Source organism: Crocuta crocuta, unplaced genomic scaffold (genome assembly GCF_008692635.1).
Source record: "Crocuta crocuta isolate KB4526 unplaced genomic scaffold, BGI_CrCroc_1.0 scaffold14, whole genome shotgun sequence".
NCBI classification, from domain to species: Eukaryota; Metazoa; Chordata; class Mammalia; order Carnivora; family Hyaenidae; genus Crocuta; species Crocuta crocuta.
In genome coordinates, this window is record NW_027530209.1 from 1,209,285 (window position 1) to 1,233,393 (window position 24,109).

At 39.0% G+C, this 24,109-nt stretch overlaps 2 protein-coding genes across 4 annotated transcripts in view; one reads left to right on the plus strand and one right to left on the minus strand.

The window, feature by feature from the left end:
• Positions 1–15,091, minus strand: part of UMAD1 (UBAP1-MVB12-associated (UMA) domain containing 1) — a 227,118-nt gene extending 212,027 nt beyond the window's left edge. The window contains exon 1 of one of the 3 annotated variants that reach the window (XM_077765348.1): positions 14,999–15,091. The gene's annotated coding sequence lies outside the window, so the exon portion shown is untranslated. Of the gene's footprint in view, positions 1–14,566; positions 14,921–14,998 lie in introns of those variants that run through there. The other 2 variants (XM_077765347.1, XM_077765349.1) reach the window with 2 other exon arrangements.
• A 219-nt stretch (positions 15,092–15,310) lies between these two features.
• On the plus strand, positions 15,311–19,367 carry RPA3 (replication protein A3). The gene is made up of 4 exons (XM_077765325.1): positions 15,311–15,478; positions 16,829–16,903; positions 18,156–18,264; positions 19,001–19,367. Exons 1-4 carry the CDS (start codon positions 15,380–15,382, stop codon positions 19,081–19,083), a joined length of 366 nt encoding a protein of 121 aa, XP_077621451.1. The 5' UTR covers positions 15,311–15,379; the 3' UTR covers positions 19,084–19,367.
• The last annotated feature ends 4,742 nt before the right edge of the window (positions 19,368–24,109 follow it).

Sequence of the window (24,109 nt, forward strand, 5' to 3'; positions counted from 1 at the left end):
ACAACTCTCTGTAGCACAGAGAAACCTAGAATGAATAGAAACAATAATAATAAAACATTCAGTGCAGGTCTTCAAACTGCTCTATCTTCTCCCTTAAGTACATTTAACACGTAACAGGAACCATCACATTCAACTTCCAAATGGACTCACTCCCAAAATCGTCTATAAAAGTCTGCATCATTTGACCTTCTTTTCAACTCATAAACAACAGATTTATATTTCATAATTCTAGAAGCTGGAAAGTTCAAGATCAAGGTCCCAGCAGATACACTGCTTCGTGAGAACTTGCTGCCTGGTCCATACATACACAGCTGTCCCCCGTCACATAGGGGAAGGGGTCATTTGACTTTCAAAACAACCTAAATGTATCACCAAAAGTCTTTACCTCCTCTCCAAATAAAAGTAAACTGCTATGGGGTTATCTGCCAGGCTCAGTCAGTAGAGCATGGGACTCTTGATCTCAGGTTCGTGAGTTCAAGCCCCATGATGGGCATGAAGCCCACTTAAAACACTAAACAAATAAATATACTGCTGAAATACAGCCATTTGTTCACTTGTTCACTTTTTAATTCATTCAACCAACATGCTTTAAAGGCCAAATACTGGACAGGCACAGTGCAAGGCCCTACAGAAACAAAACCAGACAAGGCACTTTCTCCAAATTCAAGGAAGTCCCCAGTCTATTTGCTGCCTCCTGGCCTGCTTCTCTACCACCCCTCCGTGCACGTGAGTATGAAGCATGGTGCTGAGTCCTGGGTAAAAACAGCACTAGCATTGCAAGTAGCTAACAAGTTGCTAATAGTCTAGTCAAGAAGTATTGCTATTTATTGGAAGACTTGTTTCGGACTCCTGAGGAGGGAAAAAAAACTGGCTGTTTTACTTTCTTCCCAAGTTTTCATCAAAATGCACATAAACAGAAGACAAAAACCGGCAACAGCTCTGTCAACCATATGTCAAAGTCTGACTCAAATTCCTATAAACTGCACAATCAAAGGGGACTGACCAAGAAGGACAATGGAGCCAGAATTCATTACTATATTCTCTGTCACTTTTTATGTCTTCTGAAATCCTAGCCAATGAATGACCTTTTTAAAACAGCTTAAATTTGTTTTTGGTTGATTTGACTGTGTGAAAGGATGAAAGTGTTTGTGGTAACGTCTTAAATATGAATATGGTTTTAGGTATGCCCAAGCAAACAAAAGAATAAAGAAATCCCATTAGAAACCAGAAAGGACACAAGTCTACAAATCCACAGGAGTATATGCAGGTACAAAAGAGAACGTTTTCCCTGTGGCCACTCTCAGTTTTAATGGCTAAAAGTCTGTGTTTTAATGATCTATGCCCCATAGGACAAGGACAAAGTCTGGGGCTCAAACACCTTGGGAGGTAGGAAACACAAATCTTCTCTGAAGAAACACATCCTCAAACTAAATTTCAAAGAAATCAACAAAAACTTGCAAGAAGCATAAATTCATGATGAAAAATTACTATACAAATGAACAAGCCACAGCAAGGATAAGTCAACGGAATCAAAAAACTCCACAGAATGAGACCCATTAGGACTGTGGGTGTCAAAACTAGATTATAAACAGATTTACTTTATATCCTATATTTGTAGAAATAAAGGAGACTTGAAACTACAACAAAAGAATACTAATAACAACTCCTAAGATCTCTAAAAGGAAACCAAACAAGGTTTCTAGAAACAAATAAAAAATAGCACTGAAATTAGATAGAGCAAATGAGTTACAACTGCATAAAGAATTAGTAAACTGGAAGATATGAAAGAAATTATCCAGAATTCAAGAATCAATATCAATGAATTATAAAAGAGAGGTCAAGAGTACATGAGAACATCTTCCCTATTTCTAATCAGAAGGAGTTAGAAAATAGGAGAGAGGCACTATTCAAAGGGATGATGGTTGAAAATGCCCCAGTACTAATAAAGACAAGAATTATCAGATTCACGAAGAACAGTGTATCTGCCAGCAAACTAAATGAGAGAAACCCACATCAGGATACAGTATACAGTAAAACTGCAGAACACTAAAGATAAATTGAGGATCAAGCAGAAAGAGACATGACAGCTTACAACATAATCACAGTTTCAAAGAAAAGTATTAGAAGAGTAAAATAGTATCAAAGTGGTTTTTTTTAATTTTTTTTTAAATGTTTTATTTATTTCTAGGAGAGAGAGAGAGAGAGAGAGACAGCGTGAGCAGGGGAGGGTCAGAGAGAGAGAGGGAGTCACAGACTGAAACAGTCTCCAGGCTCTGAGCTGGCAGTCAGCACAGAGCCCGACGCGGGGCCCGAACCCACGGACCGCGAGATCATGACCTAAGCGAAAGTCGGCCGCTTAACCGACTAAGCCACCCAGGCGCCCCTCAAAGTGGTTTTGAAAGAAAGTAACGGTCTATTTAGAATTCTAAACCACAGAAAGAGGGGTAAACCTATTCGTTGAGGACAAGAACGAAATATATTCAGAAAAACACACACCCATACAGTTTATTACCAAAGATTCTCACTAAAAGAAAATCAAAAAGAAGGAAAATAACAGCAAGTAAAAGGTTGAGGTATAAAAAGTAATTGTAAAAATATGATAAATATGTGAATAATTCCAAGTAAGTAGTAACTGCATAAAGCAATACTAATGCCAAGTTTGTGGGGTTATAAGAAATCAAGATAGAACTAAAACTCTAGACAGCAGCCTAAAACTAGGGAAAAAGGTAAATAGGGATACAGGTTCTTGTTGTGACACAGAGTACAGTAACTTTAGACCTTAGTTTCAATACACATGTTGGCCACCAAAATTGTAAAAATGATACATAACACTTAAACTAATACAAAGGAGGGGTGCCTGGGTGGCTCAGTCAGTTAAGTGTCTGACTTTGATCTCAGCTCAGGTCTTTATCTCAGGGTCGTGAGTTTAAGCCCCATGTTGGACTCTGCACTGGGCATGGAGCCTACTTAAAATAAAAACTAACTAACTAATACAAATGAATAAAATGGAATAAGGGAAAAAACTGAAAAGTCAATTGAAAAAAAAGGCAAGAAAGGAGAAAAAATAAACAAAAAAGCAGAACACAGGATGCACAAAATGACTTTAGAAATGAATCCAAAAATATCAATAATAATGAACAGAAGATAGGAAAACTGAACCTCCAGGTATACCGCCAGGTATATGCATGGGCTTCTCTCTCTCAAAATAAATAAAAATAAAAATTTAAAAAATATCATTTATAATAGCAACCAAAACAAGGTTATCTAGGAATAAATCTATTTTTTAAATCAAAACTCTTCTATAGAAAATGATGCAACTTTTTGGAAAGATGTCAGTAAGACCAAAGTAGGTCAAGGAGAGTTAAGTTGTCCTTATATGTTACTTCTCCTGAAGTTAATCCAAAGATTCAATACGATTGTGATCAAAATAGAAAACCTTGCCCCTCCAGACATCAAAAATTAACACAGGGCCACAGTCCTGAAGAGCTGGGTACCAGTGGTGCAGGGACAGACAAACAAACCAATAGAACAGAAGGGAGCTCAGCTGACCCACACATATGGGAAAACCTGGGGGGGGAGGGGGGGGGGCTGAAGGTTTGTTGCCCATGGTGACGCCAATAAATGATGCTGGGACAATTGAAATGAAAACAAANAGATTGAATAAATCTTCCACAAACTGGATGTGTCCTTCGGGTACCAAATTTCAAACCTAGACAAGGAATGGGCTTAATAGCTTACATCCAATCAGTATAAACAAAAATTGTGAAGGCTTTGGAATTCAGTGAATATTCTGGCTAGCTTATCCACCTGGGTTATTGTAACCTTTGTTTATCTTTGACCAGGTTATGTTACAACTCTGTAGGAGGTAACCTGTAGAAAATTGACAGCCATGCAAATAATTCCTGCCCACCAGAATGTATCTGGTAGAATGCATTCATTACTGTGGATAGTGACCAGTTTAACACCATTTATAAACTCAACATTCATTTCCCTCTTTGACTATAAATGTGCATGATACTTTGAGTTCTCTTTTGAACCAGTTATAGCTTACTGGTTCCCTCCTTAATGCGTTCAGTAAAGTCTTTGGCAGATTTTATACGAGAGGACTTTAAGCTCTTTTTAGATTTATCCATTAACTTTGGACCACCAATTAGGATTACCCAAAGACTCTCCTCTGTTTTGCCATCCCACACTGGTGTTTTATTTTTGAAGGTTTGTGATACTGACGTAAGAGGGGAAAGGTACAGACACAGGAGAGGATAAGCAAGAGGGGAGCAAGGAAAGAAACTGATGTCACAGACGAGCTCCCCAGAAATTTGAAAGCCAATTAATTAAGCTGAAGCATTAATATAAATTTATTTTATTTATTTTATTTCCGCCTCTCTGATTTTTCCACTTCCCCGCCCCCAAAAAAGAAAAAATACTCAGTAAAGGAAAAAAAATAAAGAACTGAATCTTGGATCTACAGCTGTGTTTCAAACTGCAGGTCCCCGACCTTCGGTGGAAATAAACTCGATTTAGTGGGTCATGACCGCATGTTTAATAGAATGAAATTGAAAAAAGGTCTCAGTTGGTTGAGCATCTGACTCTTGATTTCAGCTCGGGTCACAATTCCAGGGTCGTGAGATTGAGCCCTATGTCACGCTTTGAGCTAACTGTGGAGCCTGTCCCTGCATCTCTCTCTCTCTCTGTCTCTCTCTCTCTGCCCCCTCCCCTGCTCACACGTGCTCTCTCTCTCTAAGATAAAAAGAAAAAAGAAGAAAGGGAAAAGGAAGCAAAAAGATTATCAAGAGAGCATCATATATGGTAAGTAATGTTTTATGAACTTTTGCTTTTGGGTACACGTGGTAGGCATGATATGAAATGTGTTTCTTAGTTTGGGTTACAGGCGAAAAAGTCTCAGAGCCACTAATCATACTTTAGTGCTCATATACCCCCTAAAAGAATTGTGAAAAATTATGAATCCCTGCATTTTTAAGTTAAAGGTTTAGATAAACCTTTCCATTGAAAATTATAAAAGATGCAGTTTCTAGCATATTATAAATATTCACATGTTGAAATAAAAATGTTGTAACATTGTTTAAACTTATCCAATGGAGGGGGCACCTGGGTGGTTGAGTCAGTTGAGCATCTATCTGACTCTTGATTTCAGCTCAGGTTCATGGGATCTGCACTGACAGTGCGCAGTCTGCTTGGGATTCTCTCTCTCTCTCTCTCTGCCCCTCCCATGCATGCTCATTCTCTCTCTCTCTCTCTCTCTGAAAATGAATAAACATTTTTAAAAAATAAAATAAACTTATCCAATGGAATCTAAAAACCAGTGCATTTTAATATCCACCATCAACCATTTAAAAAACACATGAACAAGCTCTTTTCTAACAGAAACAAATTTTACATTGTTCTTTTTTCTTCTGGAAGCAGTATTTCCATTCCATTTCTGCTGGTCTGGAGTAGCTCACACCAGTGCAGCTTTTAGACGTACCCAGATGAATACTAAGGGGTGGCGGCAACCTCACTTCGAAGAGTGCCTGTCCTCTAATATAACACTTTGAACCTTTTCACTTGTCACTTAACCAGAAAGTGACATCATGCACATATATCATAGCCATTAAAAACTGAAGATAAATGATTTAGTAAAACTCACTTCTCAAACATGACCGCATTGTTGCTTTTAGCAAATTGATAAATTAAACAGGCATGATTTTTTAACCAAAACAGAATACCTAAAATACTTATAAAGTTGGAAGATCTCGAGCTACAAATTGATAACTATATAGCATCAGGCAAGACGGGATTCTGGAAAAGTGCAAAGGAGCTCCAGAAAAGGTCACAGTGCCGATTCCAATAGGGCCCAAGCTGGGATTGTTTTTTTCTCTTCATTTTATAGGGTTTTTTTTTCCTTGATCTGGGTTAGGGGTGTTTCCAGCTGATCACCACAACTTGACGACTCTTAACAGTTGGCTGTATCTGCGATGGAGAGCAGCACAGAGGCTGCAGCTGGTAATCTCAACCGCCAGCTTCTCATCAGCATGGAAGATGCATACCGTTTGGAGCTGTTGGCAATCGCTCGCTGTTGACATAATTATAAAACCCTGCTATCATGCAAGCATTACATAATCGGGAATTACTAATTTTCTGGAATTTTCTCTAGCAGAATTGTTTTTCAAGCATATGATAAAGTCATCTTGAAAAGTCACAGGTTGGCCCAAGAAATTTTTAGGACAGAACATTTCTTCTTCTCAGATCCTTTTTCCATCATTGCATACAAACAGTTTCATTAAGAGTAAAATGGACCGCATGCAATTTTACTCTCCTCCATTGCTTTGTAAATAAACATGACCCCCAAAGTCTCTGTTAGAATCATCAGCGAAGTTTTGCATAGTTTTGATGTTGTTGTTGTTGGATTTGGGGATTTTCGTTGGTTTGTTTACTTTTTAATTAGCTGCCCTATTAGTTTCAGGATCAAGACTGGTATCGTGACAGTGAAAAGAATTGGCTGGGGTTTTTCCCCTTTACTGCCCCTTAGTTATAAAAGAAAATTAAAAAATAGAATGCATAGTAATGTCTCCCCTGATTCTATTAATTTAGGAAGGTAAAATCTCCCATTACATTAAACCAGGGTTTCTCAACCTCTTCACTCTTAGCGGTGGGGCCAGATAATTCCTCATCGTAACCAGTTCCTCTAAGGATGGGTGTGATCACCTAATATGTGATGTACTCCAGTCAGCAGACATCTTAATTTCAAAAGGTTTTATCTTCTTTAAAAAAAAAAAAATCCCTTTTTAATGCAATGCATGTAAAAACCATAGATTCTTTTTCTAAAGAAAGATGCGAAATGGTGTGAAGAGAGAAATTTGGAAGATAAAGTTGTTGCCTTTTAAGAGCTTGCAAACAAATTTTGCGTATGATTTATATCATTTTGGTCTCATTCATTCACCAAGAAGGTAATTTAGAGTCAAGTTTTAATGTCACCCTGACTGGAAAGTAATGACACAATGATATGTTTTTATGTTTTAGAAAAGCTACAAACATAATTCTACCTAACAGCCACCAAAAAGCCATTTAAGGTTTTTTTTTTATTATTAATGATTTAGGTAAACTTTACCCCCAGTGTTCGGCTCAAACTCATGACATTAAGATTAAGGGTCACATGCTCTACCAACTGAACTAGCCAGGCATCCCAAAACCATTTAAGTTTTGCTTTAAATAACACAGATTCCAATGAATACAATACTAATTTCTACCGACTGCATTCAATGTTGCTACTCTGAAATGAAAATACATCCTGAAAAAGACTCCAGACAACTCTATCAAAAAGCATCCCTTCACATAAAACAAATACCTCGGGGCATATTTAAATAATGTTCTATGGGAGAATGCAGCCCTAAGGGAGAGTGATGTACAGTCCCACCTCCTTACAACTCTCTGTAGCACAGAGAAACCTAGAATGAATAGAAACAATAATAATAAAACATTCAGTGCAGGTCTTCAAACTGCTCTATCTTCTCCCTTAAGTACATTTAACACGTAACAGGAACCATCACATTCAACTTCCAAATGGACTCACTCCCAAAATCGTCTATAAAAGTCTGCATCATTTGACCTTCTTTTCAACTCATAAACAACAGATTTATATTTCATAATTCTAGAAGCTGGAAAGTTCAAGATCAAGGTCCCAGCAGATACACTGCTTCGTGAGAACTTGCTGCCTGGTCCATACATACACAGCTGTCCCCCGTCACATAGGGGAAGGGGTCATTTGACTTTCAAAACAACCTAAATGTATCACCAAAAGTCTTTACCTCCTCTCCAAATAAAAGTAAACTGCTATGGGGTTATCTGCCAGGCTCAGTCAGTAGAGCATGGGACTCTTGATCTCAGGTTCGTGAGTTCAAGCCCCATGATGGGCATGAAGCCCACTTAAAACACTAAACAAATAAATATACTGCTGAAATACAGCCATTTGTTCACTTGTTCACTTTTTAATTCATTCAACCAACATGCTTTAAAGGCCAAATACTGGACAGGCACAGTGCAAGGCCCTACAGAAACAAAACCAGACAAGGCACTTTCTCCAAATTCAAGGAAGTCCCCAGTCTATTTGCTGCCTCCTGGCCTGCTTCTCTACCACCCCTCCGTGCACGTGAGTATGAAGCATGGTGCTGAGTCCTGGGTAAAAACAGCACTAGCATTGCAAGTAGCTAACAAGTTGCTAATAGTCTAGTCAAGAAGTATTGCTATTTATTGGAAGACTTGTTTCGGACTCCTGAGGAGGGAAAAAAAACTGGCTGTTTTACTTTCTTCCCAAGTTTTCATCAAAATGCACATAAACAGAAGACAAAAACCGGCAACAGCTCTGTCAACCATATGTCAAAGTCTGACTCAAATTCCTATAAACTGCACAATCAAAGGGGACTGACCAAGAAGGACAATGGAGCCAGAATTCATTACTATATTCTCTGTCACTTTTTATGTCTTCTGAAATCCTAGCCAATGAATGACCTTTTTAAAACAGCTTAAATTTGTTTTTGGTTGATTTGACTGTGTGAAAGGATGAAAGTGTTTGTGGTAACGTCTTAAATATGAATATGGTTTTAGGTATGCCCAAGCAAACAAAAGAATAAAGAAATCCCATTAGAAACCAGAAAGGACACAAGTCTACAAATCCACAGGAGTATATGCAGGTACAAAAGAGAACGTTTTCCCTGTGGCCACTCTCAGTTTTAATGGCTAAAAGTCTGTGTTTTAATGATCTATGCCCCATAGGACAAGGACAAAGTCTGGGGCTCAAACACCTTGGGAGGTAGGAAACACAAATCTTCTCTGAAGAAACACATCCTCAAACTAAATTTCAAAGAAATCAACAAAAACTTGCAAGAAGCATAAATTCATGATGAAAAATTACTATACAAATGAACAAGCCACAGCAAGGATAAGTCAACGGAATCAAAAAACTCCACAGAATGAGACCCATTAGGACTGTGGGTGTCAAAACTAGATTATAAACAGATTTACTTTATATCCTATATTTGTAGAAATAAAGGAGACTTGAAACTACAACAAAAGAATACTAATAACAACTCCTAAGATCTCTAAAAGGAAACCAAACAAGGTTTCTAGAAACAAATAAAAAATAGCACTGAAATTAGATAGAGCAAATGAGTTACAACTGCATAAAGAATTAGTAAACTGGAAGATATGAAAGAAATTATCCAGAATTCAAGAATCAATATCAATGAATTATAAAAGAGAGGTCAAGAGTACATGAGAACATCTTCCCTATTTCTAATCAGAAGGAGTTAGAAAATAGGAGAGAGGCACTATTCAAAGGGATGATGGTTGAAAATGCCCCAGTACTAATAAAGACAAGAATTATCAGATTCACGAAGAACAGTGTATCTGCCAGCAAACTAAATGAGAGAAACCCACATCAGGATACAGTATACAGTAAAACTGCAGAACACTAAAGATAAATTGAGGATCAAGCAGAAAGAGACATGACAGCTTACAACATAATCACAGTTTCAAAGAAAAGTATTAGAAGAGTAAAATAGTATCAAAGTGGTTTTTTTTAATTTTTTTTTAAATGTTTTATTTATTTCTAGGAGAGAGAGAGAGAGAGAGAGACAGCGTGAGCAGGGGAGGGTCAGAGAGAGAGAGGGAGTCACAGACTGAAACAGTCTCCAGGCTCTGAGCTGGCAGTCAGCACAGAGCCCGACGCGGGGCCCGAACCCACGGACCGCGAGATCATGACCTAAGCGAAAGTCGGCCGCTTAACCGACTAAGCCACCCAGGCGCCCCTCAAAGTGGTTTTGAAAGAAAGTAACGGTCTATTTAGAATTCTAAACCACAGAAAGAGGGGTAAACCTATTCGTTGAGGACAAGAACGAAATATATTCAGAAAAACACACACCCATACAGTTTATTACCAAAGATTCTCACTAAAAGAAAATCAAAAAGAAGGAAAATAACAGCAAGTAAAAGGTTGAGGTATAAAAAGTAATTGTAAAAATATGATAAATATGTGAATAATTCCAAGTAAGTAGTAACTGCATAAAGCAATACTAATGCCAAGTTTGTGGGGTTATAAGAAATCAAGATAGAACTAAAACTCTAGACAGCAGCCTAAAACTAGGGAAAAAGGTAAATAGGGATACAGGTTCTTGTTGTGACACAGAGTACAGTAACTTTAGACCTTAGTTTCAATACACATGTTGGCCACCAAAATTGTAAAAATGATACATAACACTTAAACTAATACAAAGGAGGGGTGCCTGGGTGGCTCAGTCAGTTAAGTGTCTGACTTTGATCTCAGCTCAGGTCTTTATCTCAGGGTCGTGAGTTTAAGCCCCATGTTGGACTCTGCACTGGGCATGGAGCCTACTTAAAATAAAAACTAACTAACTAATACAAATGAATAAAATGGAATAAGGGAAAAAACTGAAAAGTCAATTGAAAAAAAAGGCAAGAAAGGAGAAAAAATAAACAAAAAAGCAGAACACAGGATGCACAAAATGACTTTAGAAATGAATCCAAAAATATCAATAATAATGAACAGAAGATAGGAAAACTGAACCTCCAGGTATACCGCCAGGTATATGCATGGGCTTCTCTCTCTCAAAATAAATAAAAATAAAAATTTAAAAAATATCATTTATAATAGCAACCAAAACAAGGTTATCTAGGAATAAATCTATTTTTTAAATCAAAACTCTTCTATAGAAAATGATGCAACTTTTTGGAAAGATGTCAGTAAGACCAAAGTAGGTCAAGGAGAGTTAAGTTGTCCTTATATGTTACTTCTCCTGAAGTTAATCCAAAGATTCAATACGATTGTGATCAAAATAGAAAACCTTGCCCCTCCAGACATCAAAAATTAACACAGGGCCACAGTCCTGAAGAGCTGGGTACCAGTGGTGCAGGGACAGACAAACAAACCAATAGAACAGAAGGGAGCTCAGCTGACCCACACATATGGGAAAACCTGGGGGGGGAGGGGGGGGGGCTGAAGGTTTGTTGCCCATGGTGACGCCAATAAATGATGCTGGGACAATTGAAATGAAAACAAAACAAAACTCACAACACTGGGTGGCTCAATCGCTTAAGCACTCCACTCTTTTTTTTTTTTTAAAGTTTATTTACTTATGGAGAGAGAGAGAGAACACGCAAATGAGTGTGTGTTTGCACTTGCATCTTTGCACTGCCAGTACAGAGCCCAACAAGGCTCAAACTCATGAACCTGTGAGATCATGATCTGTGCTGAAACCAAGAGTGACTGAGCTTAACATGATCTGTGCTGAACTGACTGAGCCACCCAGGTGCCCTAAAGCATCCCACTCTTCATCTCAGGGTAGGGAGTTCAAGCCCTGTGTTGGTCTCCACACTAGGCATGGAGCCGACTTAAAAAAAAAACAAAAACAAAAGAAATTAGATACCTCCCTGACAACATACAGAACTCAATTCTAAATGACGAAGTAATTTTAAGTATTTAAGACAAACTATGTTTTTAAATACATATCTTTAAGAGCTTGTTTTAAGACAAGATGCTTATATATGAGATTTTTAATTGACTTTTTCAACTATATTAAACAAAAAGGGAAAGCATTTTAACTGTAATAAAGGAACCCCTTCCAATAAAAGGGAATAAAAGACAGAAAGAAAAACATAGATAAGTCAAAAACTGGGAAACGTAGCATTGCTATCCACACTAATACAAAAAGCTCTCAAAAATCAGTAAGAACAGGGGCATCTGAGTGGTTCAGTCTATTAAGCATCAGGTCATGATCTCAAGGCTCAACTCGTGAGTTCAAGCCCCGCGTTGGGCTCTGCACTGACTGCTTTGGAATCTGTGTCTCTCTCTCAGTCCTTCCCCCACTCTTTATCTCTCTCTCTCTCTCTCTCTCTCTGTCTCAAAAATAAACATTAAAAAAAATTTTAAATCAGCATAAAAGAGCAAAGAAGTGACACAAATGGCTAATAAATATTTGAAAAGTTTTGAATCTTATTGGTAATCAAAGAAAGCAAATTATGACCACAACAAGAAACTATTTTATCTCTATCAGATTAGGGGTAAAAAACTTTCAGATTTACCAAAAATGTGGATCAACTGAAATTCTCCTACATTTCTGATAAAAGAATAAATTGGTATGACTAGTTGGAGATCACTACAGCTGACCTTTGAACAATGTGGGGATGGGGTGCACACCCTGCCCACTCCCACAATGGTCGAAAATTGAATATAATTTTTGATTCCTCCCAAAACTTAACTACTAATAGTCTACTATTGACAGGAAGTCTTACTAGAAGCCATAAAGAACTGATTAACACATATTTTGTATGTTATATGTATTATACACTGTATTCTTAAGATAAAGCTAGAAAAAAGAAAACATTAAAAAACTTTTAAAATGTTTATTTTGGAAAGAGAGCGAGCAGGGGAGAGACAGAGAGAAAAAAGAAAACATTAAAAAACTTTTTAAATGTTTATTTATTTTGGGGAGAGAGAGAGCGCAGGGGAGGGGCAGAGAGAAGAGGGAGACACAGAATCCGAAGCAGGCTTCAGGCTCCAAGCTGTCAGCACAGAGCCTGATGCGGGGCTCCAACTCCGGAACTCACTGTGAGATCATGACCTGAGCAGAAGTCGGACGCTTAACTGACTAAGCCAGCCAGGCACCCCTCAAAAAAGAAAGTATTACTATTTTTTTAATTTTCACTATTTATTTATTTTAGAGAGAGACACACAGAAACAGCGCAAGCTGGGGACAGACAGAGAGAGAGGGAGACACAGAATTTGAAGGAGGCTCCAGGCTCTGAGCTGTCAGCACAGAGCCCGACTCCAGGCTTGAACTCACAAACTGCAAGACCATGACCTAAGTCGAAATCAGATGCTTAACCGACTGAGCCACACAGGGTCCCCCAAAAAAGAAAATATTGCTAAGAAGATCTTGAGAAAATACATTTACAGTACTGTACTATGTTTATCAAAAACAGATTGCAAGCACGTGGACCCATGCAGTTCAAACCCGTGTTGTTCAAGGGTCAACTGTATTTGGTTCTACTAGTCAAGCTGGAGACACACAGCCCAAGTCCTACTGACGTACATTTGCACAAGTGCACCAACTAATAGGTACAAAAGCATGCATAGCCGCCCTGTACAAAATCACAGTCAGTCAGTAACAGCAAAATAGCAAAGTGAAAAGAATGAACTCCACCTACATACGTCAACCTGGATTAATCTCAAAAACAACCAAAAGAAACAGTCAGAGAATAAATATCATATGATTCCATTTGTAGAAAGGGCAAAACCAGCAAAATCAAACACACCATTTAAGAATGACAACATGTATGGTAAAACTACATAGAAAAGCTTACAGTGCTGAACACGAATTTCAAGATAGTGTTTATTTGTGGCTCCTCTAGAGGGGGATATAACTGAGGAAGCACAAACTGGCTAAATTCCATTTCTTAAGCTGAATGAGTTCATTTCATTTCTCTGGAAACTATACATATCAGCTATATATACTTTTCTCTGTGCATTATGTATTACATAACACATTTAAATGACCCAAAAAACATCCAAAACGCTGTTTTAAATTATTGTTTATCTTTCTGTAGTTTTTTTTAAAAAAGCCATTGGTATGTGAGAGCGGTCTTTTATTTATAATAAAACACTGATATTAGCATCTGGTATATTAAGGGCTGCTTCTAAAAAAAACTATTAAAGATATTCATGCCTACCCTGCCCTTTAGAACACACATCAACTTGTTTTCCAAAACAACACTGCAAAAGAGGCCAAGCTTTTGTGCAAAAATATAAACTTTATTGACTTGCACTAGTACAACCACCATTCTTGCATACACCAACCCACATGCACGCTGCCTCTGCTAAAGAAATCCTTTAAATTTGTTTTGGTGACAGGGAAATTAAAAGACAAATATATTCAGCTAAATAAACACTGAGGGAGGTCATCACTTAATTATGGTACATCTATCTTAAACTGCCACATGAAATCTCAAAAAGAATCTTCTTTGCTTAAGGTAAAGTAGGAGACTCCATCTAGTACCTGAATCTGAATGGTGACAACTCATGATCTTTAGGCAAATTCATGGACTCAGTTTCCAAAAAATAATAAAATTCCAATAAAAAGTTGTTGTCTCCCCCCGCCCCCAATTTTCGCAGCAGCGTTGACAGGTATTTTGATGAGCGCTCATTCTAGAATATCCCGGGAAAGGCAGTACCGACCCCAGCAGATAAAGCCCTGAAATCAACATTCACCTGAGCCAGCTACAGTTTTAAGAATCTCCCCACCCCCCGAATCTCCTCGAAACAAACATGTTATCTTAGACGCGTCTAACGTCCTGGTGCGTGGACAGCAATGAGGGTAAGATTACCGGGGAGTTAAGATGAATCCGTGAATCACATGGACAAAACTTGGCTAGGATCTTGCAAAACAGTCATGTTACCTAACCCTTTCACTTTGTGACCAGGAAATTATGTCTCAGAGAGAAGCGCACCTGCTCAGGATCTAACAGATAATTAAATTCTTCTGAGCTCAGTGATCCTTACCTCCACCCATTCCCCAAAGCTTCAATTTGTTGCTAACACGGAGGAGGTGATAAAACTCGCACCTCCTTAGTGTGGCCAGGTTGTAAGGGCTACAAAGAGTCGAGTCGTCGAGATCATCAGGTCAACTCTTCTTCTAACAGGTGGGAAACAGAGCGGTAAGTGACGCAGCTTAAGCGGTTAAATCACCGACCCTCTGATACCTAGCAGCAGGAGCCTGACAAAGGCAATGGAAGAGCCCTGCCGACCCCGCTTTCCACCTCCAGGAGGGCAGGTGTCAGAAACACCCGACCCCTCTATTTCGGCAAGAATCCCGCTCTTCCCACGCAGAACCGGGAAGAGGGGAGGCGGGGAAAGGCGAAGAGTCGCTGCGCAGCGCCAAGAATGCCGCGGNAGAAACAGTAAGGATGCGGCGCCTCCCGCGAGAAGAGGTACCTGAGGCTAGCGCCGCAGTCCCCCGCCGCTACCGCACAGGAGCCCAACACCCAGCTTCCGGGGTCAAGTCCGGTAGGGAGGCCCGAGACCGCGGGAGGGAGCCTCAAGCCCCGCCCCACCCAAGCCCCGCCTCCATTGCCCACTCTGCGGACGACCCGGGCAACTTCCGGGACGCTGCACGTCACTAAGCAGCCGATCCCCACTTCCGGAAGCAGTCTTCCGCGCTCGGGCCTTTTAGCGCACTGCTGGAGTTTGATTGGTGGAGGGAGAGGGCTGGTCTCCGCCGATTGGTGCCGGCGTCCGCCGATTGGAGATAGGCGCCGCGGGGCGCACAATTTCTGTCGTCTCTTTCCCGCCCGCCGCCGGTCACGCACCGCAATCATGGTGGACGTCATGGAGTTGCCCAGGTCGCGCGTCAACGCCAGCATGCTGGCTCGGTTCATCGACCAGCCTGTCTGCTTCGTAGGGAGGTTGGAAAAGGTGCGCGCGCTCGCCGCCCTGGGGTCCTCGCGGGGTAGCAGAGAGAAGGACCCCGTGACCGCCAGGGTAGCCGCCTCTGGGTGGCGAGGGAGGGTGAAGGAGGAGGCCGTAGAACATCACTGCGCTTCTGATCGCTTCATTTTGCGCGAGGGGACTGTTGGCACACTTTTTAGCCACTACAGCCCCATTTTGGCGCCACTTTCATGGCGCAGCATCGCGACGTTTTAGTATGCGCTCCGTTATGATTCTAGCGCTCTCCACTCAGGTTTTTGGGTTTGGTTTTTTTTTTTTTTGTATTTACATAAAGAAAATTACAGACTTGACTCACATATCTACCTCCTGACCTTTTAATTTAGCTAGACTTGACAGCTTCTGTATTTTTCTAGTTTCCTTCTCATGCAATTTTGTCTCTTCTCAAACCTCGTTTTCTCGTTTAAGTCACGTTGCCATAAGACATTCTTCCAGTGCTTTATAGCACATCTATGTCCCTTCCAGATCCCATACTAGTATGTTTTCTTACACCAGTGTTAAGAGTGCATCGCCATCATCCTGCTGATGAAAAGCAGGCTCCAAGTTTTCCAATTACTGAACCGAGAAAGCTGAGAGAAGGAAAACTACTATAAAGGCTTAGTAGTTCATTTCACCCCCATATCCTCTTCGAGAAATAGGTGGTGTTCGGACTTCACAGGTAGGGAAACTGGGTAGGGGTTGTGTATGGTTAAAACACTTAAGGCCGCAGCAAGTAGCATAGCTGGCATTCAAACCAGATCTGACTTCACTCTTTACATCTAACAGTAGTAGAACCCAGAACTTCTGACATAGTTCTCTCCTTCATCATGCTTAATTTTTTTTTGTTTGTTTAAGATTTTAAGTAATCTATACACCCAAAATAGGTCTGGAACTCACAACCCCGAGATCAAGAGTGGCCACTCTCTATGGACTGAGCCAGCCAGACACAGGCATCATACTTCATTTTTAAAATAGACCTTCCGACGGGATACATACAATTTAAAGCATGGGTGCTAGTAGATCTCAGTTTTAGATAGTATGGACCCTATTTAATTTGTTGTTAGTGCAGGGTTGTCAGATTTAGCAAATAAAAATACAGGACATATTTGTACTAAAAAATATTGTTTATCTGAAATTTAAATTTAACTAGGTGTCCTTTGACCAGATAGGGTAACACGATAATTTGAACCAAATAAAGCGTTCAAAGGCAATTGCTTTGCATCGACTAAGTGTGTTTGGGTCAGTCTGCTGATTTTTATCAAACTTTTAATACTTTTATTTTAATGTTTTTAAAGATTTTGTTTATGTGGTTGTTTTTGTAATTCTGTGTTTCTTTTTTAGATTCATCCCACTGGAAAAATGTTTATTCTTTCAGATGGAGAAGGAAAAAATGGAACTATTGAGTTGATGGAGCCTGTATGTTTAAGTATTAATTTTATGTATCTTACAGTTAATTCTTATATCTTGCTGGTGTTTCTGATTCTTGGAGTGGGTGGATAAAGCATGAGTTTATAAAACTTCCCTGCTGTAAAATTAAACTTTTATCCTCTTCTTACATTATAAATACCTTTACATTTCTAATCAATGATTCTTTGGGCTTCATGATTTTTTACTTTTTATAATGTTGCCTTAAGTGAATGACCATTCCCATTCCTATGAAAGACCGTAAAATCACTTTAAAAATCTTTTAAGTCACTTTTTCATTTCTCAAAAATTTCCCATTTTTAAAATTCTATTTTTGTTTACATGTACTTTCAGTTATCACTTACTGTTTGTACATTTTTTAAATTTTTTGTCCTAATGTTTATTTATTTTGGAAAGAGAGGGAGACAGGGCACCAGTGGGGGAGGGACAGAGAGAGAGAGAGAGAGGGAGACACAGAATCCGAAGTGGGTCCAGGCTCAGCTGTCAGCACAGAGCCCAACGCAGGGCTTGATTGAACCCACAGACTGGGGGATCATGACCTGAGCCAAAGTCAGACGCTTAACCGACTGAGCCACCCAGGTGCTCCTTTACGTTTTTTTTTTTGTTTTTTTTTTTTTTTAATGTTTACTTTTGAAAGAGAGAGACAGAGACTGAGCATGAGCAGGGAGGAGCAGAGAGAGAGAGGAAAACACAGATTCCGAAGCAGGCTTCAGGCTCTGAGCTGCCACCACAGAGCCCAATGCAGAGCCCAGGGCTCAAACTCACAAACACACAAGATCAAGACCTGAGCTGAAGGTGGTCGCATAACTGACTGTGCCACCCAGATGCCCCTGTGTTTATGTTTCAGGTTTATTGTACTCAATTTTCTTGTTTTTTTATGAAGACAAATCCATGAGCTGTTAGTATATACAGAACACTACACATGATATAGAAAATAGAAGGTTCCTTTCAATAGGTCCTTTTAAACAAATACTCCTTGTAGAAAGCTGGACATTCTCAGTATCTTTAAGTGATTTTGTCTTCAACTTTAACTGGATCTTTGGACCGAGGTTACTGCTAAAGGTAAAAGGATTATGACATGCTGATATTAAGTGCTTAAACATTTTTAACAAACTACAATTCAGTTTTTATGTTGGTAAATTTTAAATGATTACCTTACATAGAATGAAAGATTAGTAAACTGTAGCAATTTTCCAAGTTATCAACTTGAAACCCCAAGTTGACAATTTGTTCTTTGTGTTAGCTTGATGAAGAAATTTCTGGAATTGTGGAAGTAATTGGAAGAGTAACACCCAAGGCAACCATCATGTGTGCATCATATGTCCAGTTTAAAGAAGATAACCATCCTTTTGGTAAGTAAAGCATTCTAGTATTTAGAAGTTGCATGTAATTAGGAGGAAAACAATTTTATTCTTAACTTGCAATGCCTTGGTCTTGAGTCTCAATCCTGCCTTCTTTCAGAGGAAAATAGGAGAACATTTTGGCCCACTTTTTTTTTAAGTTTAGTTGTTTTGAGAGCGGGAGTGTATGCGCACATGCAAGTGAGTGAGGGAGGGGCAGAGAGAGAGGGTAAGAGAGAATCCCAAGCAGGACGGTGTGAGGCCCAATTCAGAGCTCAGACCCACAAACCATGAGATTATGACCTGAGCCGAAATCAAGAATTGGATGCTTAACTGACTGAGCCACCCAGGCATCCCATTAAGTAATGCTTGTATATATAGGAAACTTAGTGAAGGTTAATCAATAATTGTGGGAAGAGAAACTTAAAAAACATAGCAAACAAAAATAATGTCATTAGGTTTTTTGTTCTAACATATGGATTGAAAGCATTGAATGCTTTACACCAGGCAAGAACTGTGCCTGTACATTGGAAATCAGAATGAATAGTTGCCTATACCCTATGTCTTATTTTTTAGAGCCACAGGTAAATAAATATGACAATACCTATCTGTTTTAGAAAACAGATCGTGAAAATAAGTTGACCTCTAAAAGGGAAAGAAAAGAGAAATAGATAGAAATCTTTTAGATAATAAATGATGTTACATCGTTCCATTGTAGGTTAAATGTTTGCTCAAATGTTTTTTCCAGATCTTGGACTTTACAATGAAGCTGTGAAAATCATCCATGAATTCCCTCAGTTTTTTCCTTTGGGAGTTGTGGAGTATGATTGATCTTCATGAACACACTGAAGACTGCTAAAGAAGTCCCTGATGTTTGAGGAAGAGATTCTGTGATTTTTTAATAGTTAATTTGTTCTCTTTTTAATTTCATTTACCTGACTTTATTAGATGTTGCAATATCGCACTTTTGACGGAACCTATCTGTATATTGACAGCTCTCCCTTAAGTCCTCATCAAGGATTAGTTCTCCAGTATACATGGTCATATCAAATGCACAGACCAAGCAGTTGCCTTGAGTTTAGTTTTCTGTTTTATTAATAAAAGCTGAAATAGTGCTTGCTGTTGATCATCTCATTCTTACTCTTTTAGTCATGTATTCATTCACAGACTTGGAATTTCATAGCTATAAGGTTAGAACTTCAAACTACCAAATGAAACCCTGGGCCAACTGTATAATGATTTTATTTTATTAAAAGCAAGCAGAATTCTACATCTTTTATAGTTGTGAGTACCTATATCTGGATTCTCCAGAGAATCAGAACCAAAAATACATATATACCAGAACTATTGTATGGATATACCTCTTTTTATCCATTCATCATTTGGGAATTTGGGTGGTTTCCACCATTTGAATATAATGAATAATGCTATCATGAGCATTCATATGTAAGTTTCTGTGTGTACATATTTATTTCTTTTGGGTATATACCTATAAGTGGAATTATTGCATCAAATGGTAAATATGCTTAAGTTTCTGAAGAACTGCCAAATATTTCCAAAGCAGCCGTAGCATTTTACATTCCTAGCAGCAGTGTTTAAGGATTCTAGTTTCTTCACATCCTCACCAACACTTATTATAATCTGATTTTTTTTTTATAGCCATCCTAATAGGTGTGAAGTGGTATCTCATTGTGGTATTGACTCGCTGTTTCCTTTAAAGCTACCATAAGGCGCGCCATTGCTCAGAACTTAAATACTTCCAGTCCTTTTCACTGCCATTATCCCTGCAAGTTCAGACAATTGTCATTTCTCACTTGAACTATTGCAACAGCCCTAACTATAACTGGCCTTCTAATTTCCTGGCTCCTTGGGTCTCCCAATCAATATGGTTTCATTAAATACAGTCATAATCATACTGTAAAGTTCACAAACCAGGTAAGTTTGGAAAACAGAAAACTTCCTGGGAAGCTTACAGTGGAGAAACCTGGCCAATGCTACTTTAATGAAATGATCAAGGTTAATATCACCAGTAATGACGTGCAGAGACCACATGCCCTCTAACGTGATAAAGGCTCTTCACCACTCAGGTATTTTTTCAAAAACCCTTAACACCAGTCTATTCCCAAGAAAATACCAGACCCAAGTTGAATATTCTATAACCTGTCTGATTAGTACCCCTCAAAACTGTCGAGGTCATGCTAAACAAGAAAAGAGAAAGAGCAGAGAAGACTAAGCCTGGATTGGTTCCTGGGACAGAAAAAGACCTCCGAGGAAAAACCGGTGAAATGTGAATAAAGTCAAGTTTAGTTAATAGTCATATATACCACAGTTGGTTTCTTAGTTTTGACATAGGTACCATAGTAATATAAGGTAGCATTAAGGGAGATGGACCCTGGGTGAGGTGTTAGACAAGAACTCTATCTCACAACATCTCTAAATCTAAAATTTGTCCACAAGAAAAAGTATATTTAAAAAAAAAAAAATCTCCAGAGGCTCCCCACTGACTGACTATCTGAGGTCCACATTTCCAATTAGTAGTTGCTCTTCACAATCTGACCATGTCTCACCGGAGTTTCAAATCCTACTCTCCCCTGGAAACTACCATCCATCCAGGACTGACATGCTGTTCTGGAACACACTAGACCCTTTAAGACCTGGGTGCCATTGAACTTGCTCTTTCCTCTGATTGCAGTGTCTGGAAAGGAAAACATTCTCCAAGCTTCCCTAACAGGCAAACAGAGTTAGTTACTTCATATTATATTTCTTTCTTTACACCTCTGATCACGCGTAACTTGCTGATAACCTATTTTCAGATAAATTTGTTATGGTTCTCTATTATATATTTAATATATAATTTATATTATATTTAATTGTATTACCATATTCTATATAATGTAAATACATATATTAAATACATATACAGTAGTTCCCCACTCTTATCCATGGGGAATACATTTTCAAGACCTCCAGTGGATGTGTCAGATAGAACCATCCCTAACTGTACTGCTCTTACTTATACCTACCTATATACCTACCAATGGTAAAGTTTAACTTATAAAGTAGGCACAGTAAGAGATTATCAACAATAGCTAATGATAAATTAGAATAATTATAACAATATACTATAATAAAGGTTACGTGTCTCTCAAACTATCTGCTGTGCTGTACTCACCCTTCTTGTGATGATGTGAGATGATAAAATGTTTACATGCTGAGATAAAATGAAGTGAATAACATAGTTACTGTGATCAGCCTTGAGTTACTATTGACTTGAGGACATATCAGGAGGGTCATCTGCTTCTGGACCACAGGTAATTGAAACTATAGAAAAGTGAAGCCATAGGTAAGGAGGGGACTACTGCACATATATTTAAACTTCAAAAGTCAGAAAGCAAAGTTCCTAGTGTCTCTCCAGAAACAGTGCTATAGATTGCTAGATAGCTTTCCAGAACTTCGACTACATAAGTATCTATGTAGGACCTCAATATACTGCTCTGCAACATGCATTTCTCCTATAATATGTATTGACAATTGACAATTTGCACCCATCATCTCATTCTTGATGGGTGCAAATTAACTACTGTGCCAAGTGTTCCCTCATTTACTGAACCAGTGCTCTAGATAGTCTTCCCCACTAAGGAGAGGTGTTTATAGATGAAAAAACCTGTAGCTAAAAAACCCGTTTTACTGGCATTTCTCAATGCCTAACATAGTGTATGAATAGATTAATCCATCCAGCCTGGTTTGAGAACCAACAAGGCCAAGGAGAGAGCCAATGAAGACAGAAATCCTAACAGGTGGGGTGACGAAGGACAGAAGATAAGAAGTTCAGAATGTATTATAATGGATTCCATAGTGATTATACTAGGAATTAAACAGAGTAAGAACCATGGATGAGGTCAGTAAACAAGGAGGCAAAAAGTTCACTCCAATACAAATTTAAGTAGTTGATAGGACCTTTTAGTGAAGTTGTCCAGAAGGTTATTTGGAAATGTAGGATCAGACAGACATTTGAGAGACAACCTGCTTAAAATATTTAAAGTAGAGTTTAAAGGATCGCCCCATCCCTTATCTGAAATTTCAAAATCCAAAATGTGTTGAGACCCAAAATCTTTTCCCTAAATTCTGGATTCAACTCATTTGGTAACAAAATCCAGTAACAATTGTAGTAAGGCTCCTCATAGTCTTTATAACACTTAAATACTGTAAATACTCATATGCTTCACCCCAGAAATATTAATATGTTTGGTTAGAGGGTGCTGCCTTCTGGGATGGGGAGGGGGTGGATTTTACATAACATATGGCAGATGCAACCTATGACTTCCCTAAAATCCAAAGTTCTGAATTAATCTGACTCCAGGAGTTCCAAGTAAGGGATTGTTCTTAAATCAAAGGACAGTACACCAAGTAAGAGAACCACACAGAAGGAATGACACAACCCGGGGGTTGGGGAAGAGGACTGTGCACTTATAGCACAGCAGTGGGAGAGGGACTGAGTCAGGAAAAGGGCCCAATGATGCCTGACACTTAATAAGCACTCAATATTTACTCACTGAAAGAATACCGTGAAGGGCAAGGAAGCAGAGCTTCAAAGAGTCATCAAGAATGTTCAAAGCTCAATGAACAAGAGAAGGACTGAGGATAAACACTGACATCTCTAACATATATCACACTTATTCTAAGAAGATTTAGGCTATGAAAATAAAAAGGGAGACATATCAAAAAAGGACCTAACAAGTGCAAAAGCACTCAATAGGAAATACAAGTAGGCATTAAATTGAGCTCCAGCTGTCCAGGGAACCTAGGAAAAGGAAGGAACAATAAGCCATACAACTTTCATACCCTTAAATCCATTAGAACAATCAAACTTTTCCCTAATATTAAGTTCTAAAAGGAAAATATCACACATAATCTAATGTGAAGGGTGATAAACTATAAAATCCATGTCTTCAGTAGTACTTTTACAGATGTTCTCCAAATATTTTTTTCCTCATCTGAAAAAGGTAAAATCAAAACAACTTGGAAAGTATCTCTTAATAGGGTGAGTTAACACCAAACTCCACGCCCGAAAAACAAACAACCCAGTAAAGATATGGGCAGAAGATATGAACAGACACTTCTCCAAAGAGGACATCCAGATGGCCAACAGACACATGAAACGATGCTCAGCATCCCTCCTCATCAGGGAAATACAAATCAAAACCACACTGAGATACCACCTCACGCCAGTCAGAGTGGCTAAAATGAGCAAATCAGAGAACTCTAGATGCTGGCGAGGATGTGGAGAAACGGGCACCCTCCTACACTGTTGGTGGGAATGTAAACTGGTACAGCCCCTCTGGAAAACAGTGTGGAGGTTCCTCAGGAAACTAACAATAGAACTCCCCTATGACCCAGCAATAGCACTGCTAGGAATTTACCCAAGGGATACAGAAATGCTGATGCATAGGAGCACATGTACCCCAATGTTCATAGCAGCACTCTCCACAATAGCTAAAACATGGAAAGAGCCTAAGTGTCCATCAACAGATGAATGGATCAAGAAGATGTGGTTTATCTATACCATGGAATACTACATGGCAATGAGAAACAATGAAATCTGGCCATGTGTAGCCACATGGATGGACCTTGAGGGTGTTATGCTGAGTGAAATAAGTCAGGCAGAGAAGGACAAATATCATATGTTTGCACGTATAGGAGGATTAGGAGGAACTTAACGGAGGACCACGGGGGAGAAGAAGGGAGGAAATGATGGGGGAAAGGGGGAGAGGCAAACCATGAGAGACTCTTGAATGCTGACAAAAACTGAGGACTGATGGATGTGGGGGGAGGGGGGGTACAGAGGGGAACACTTGTC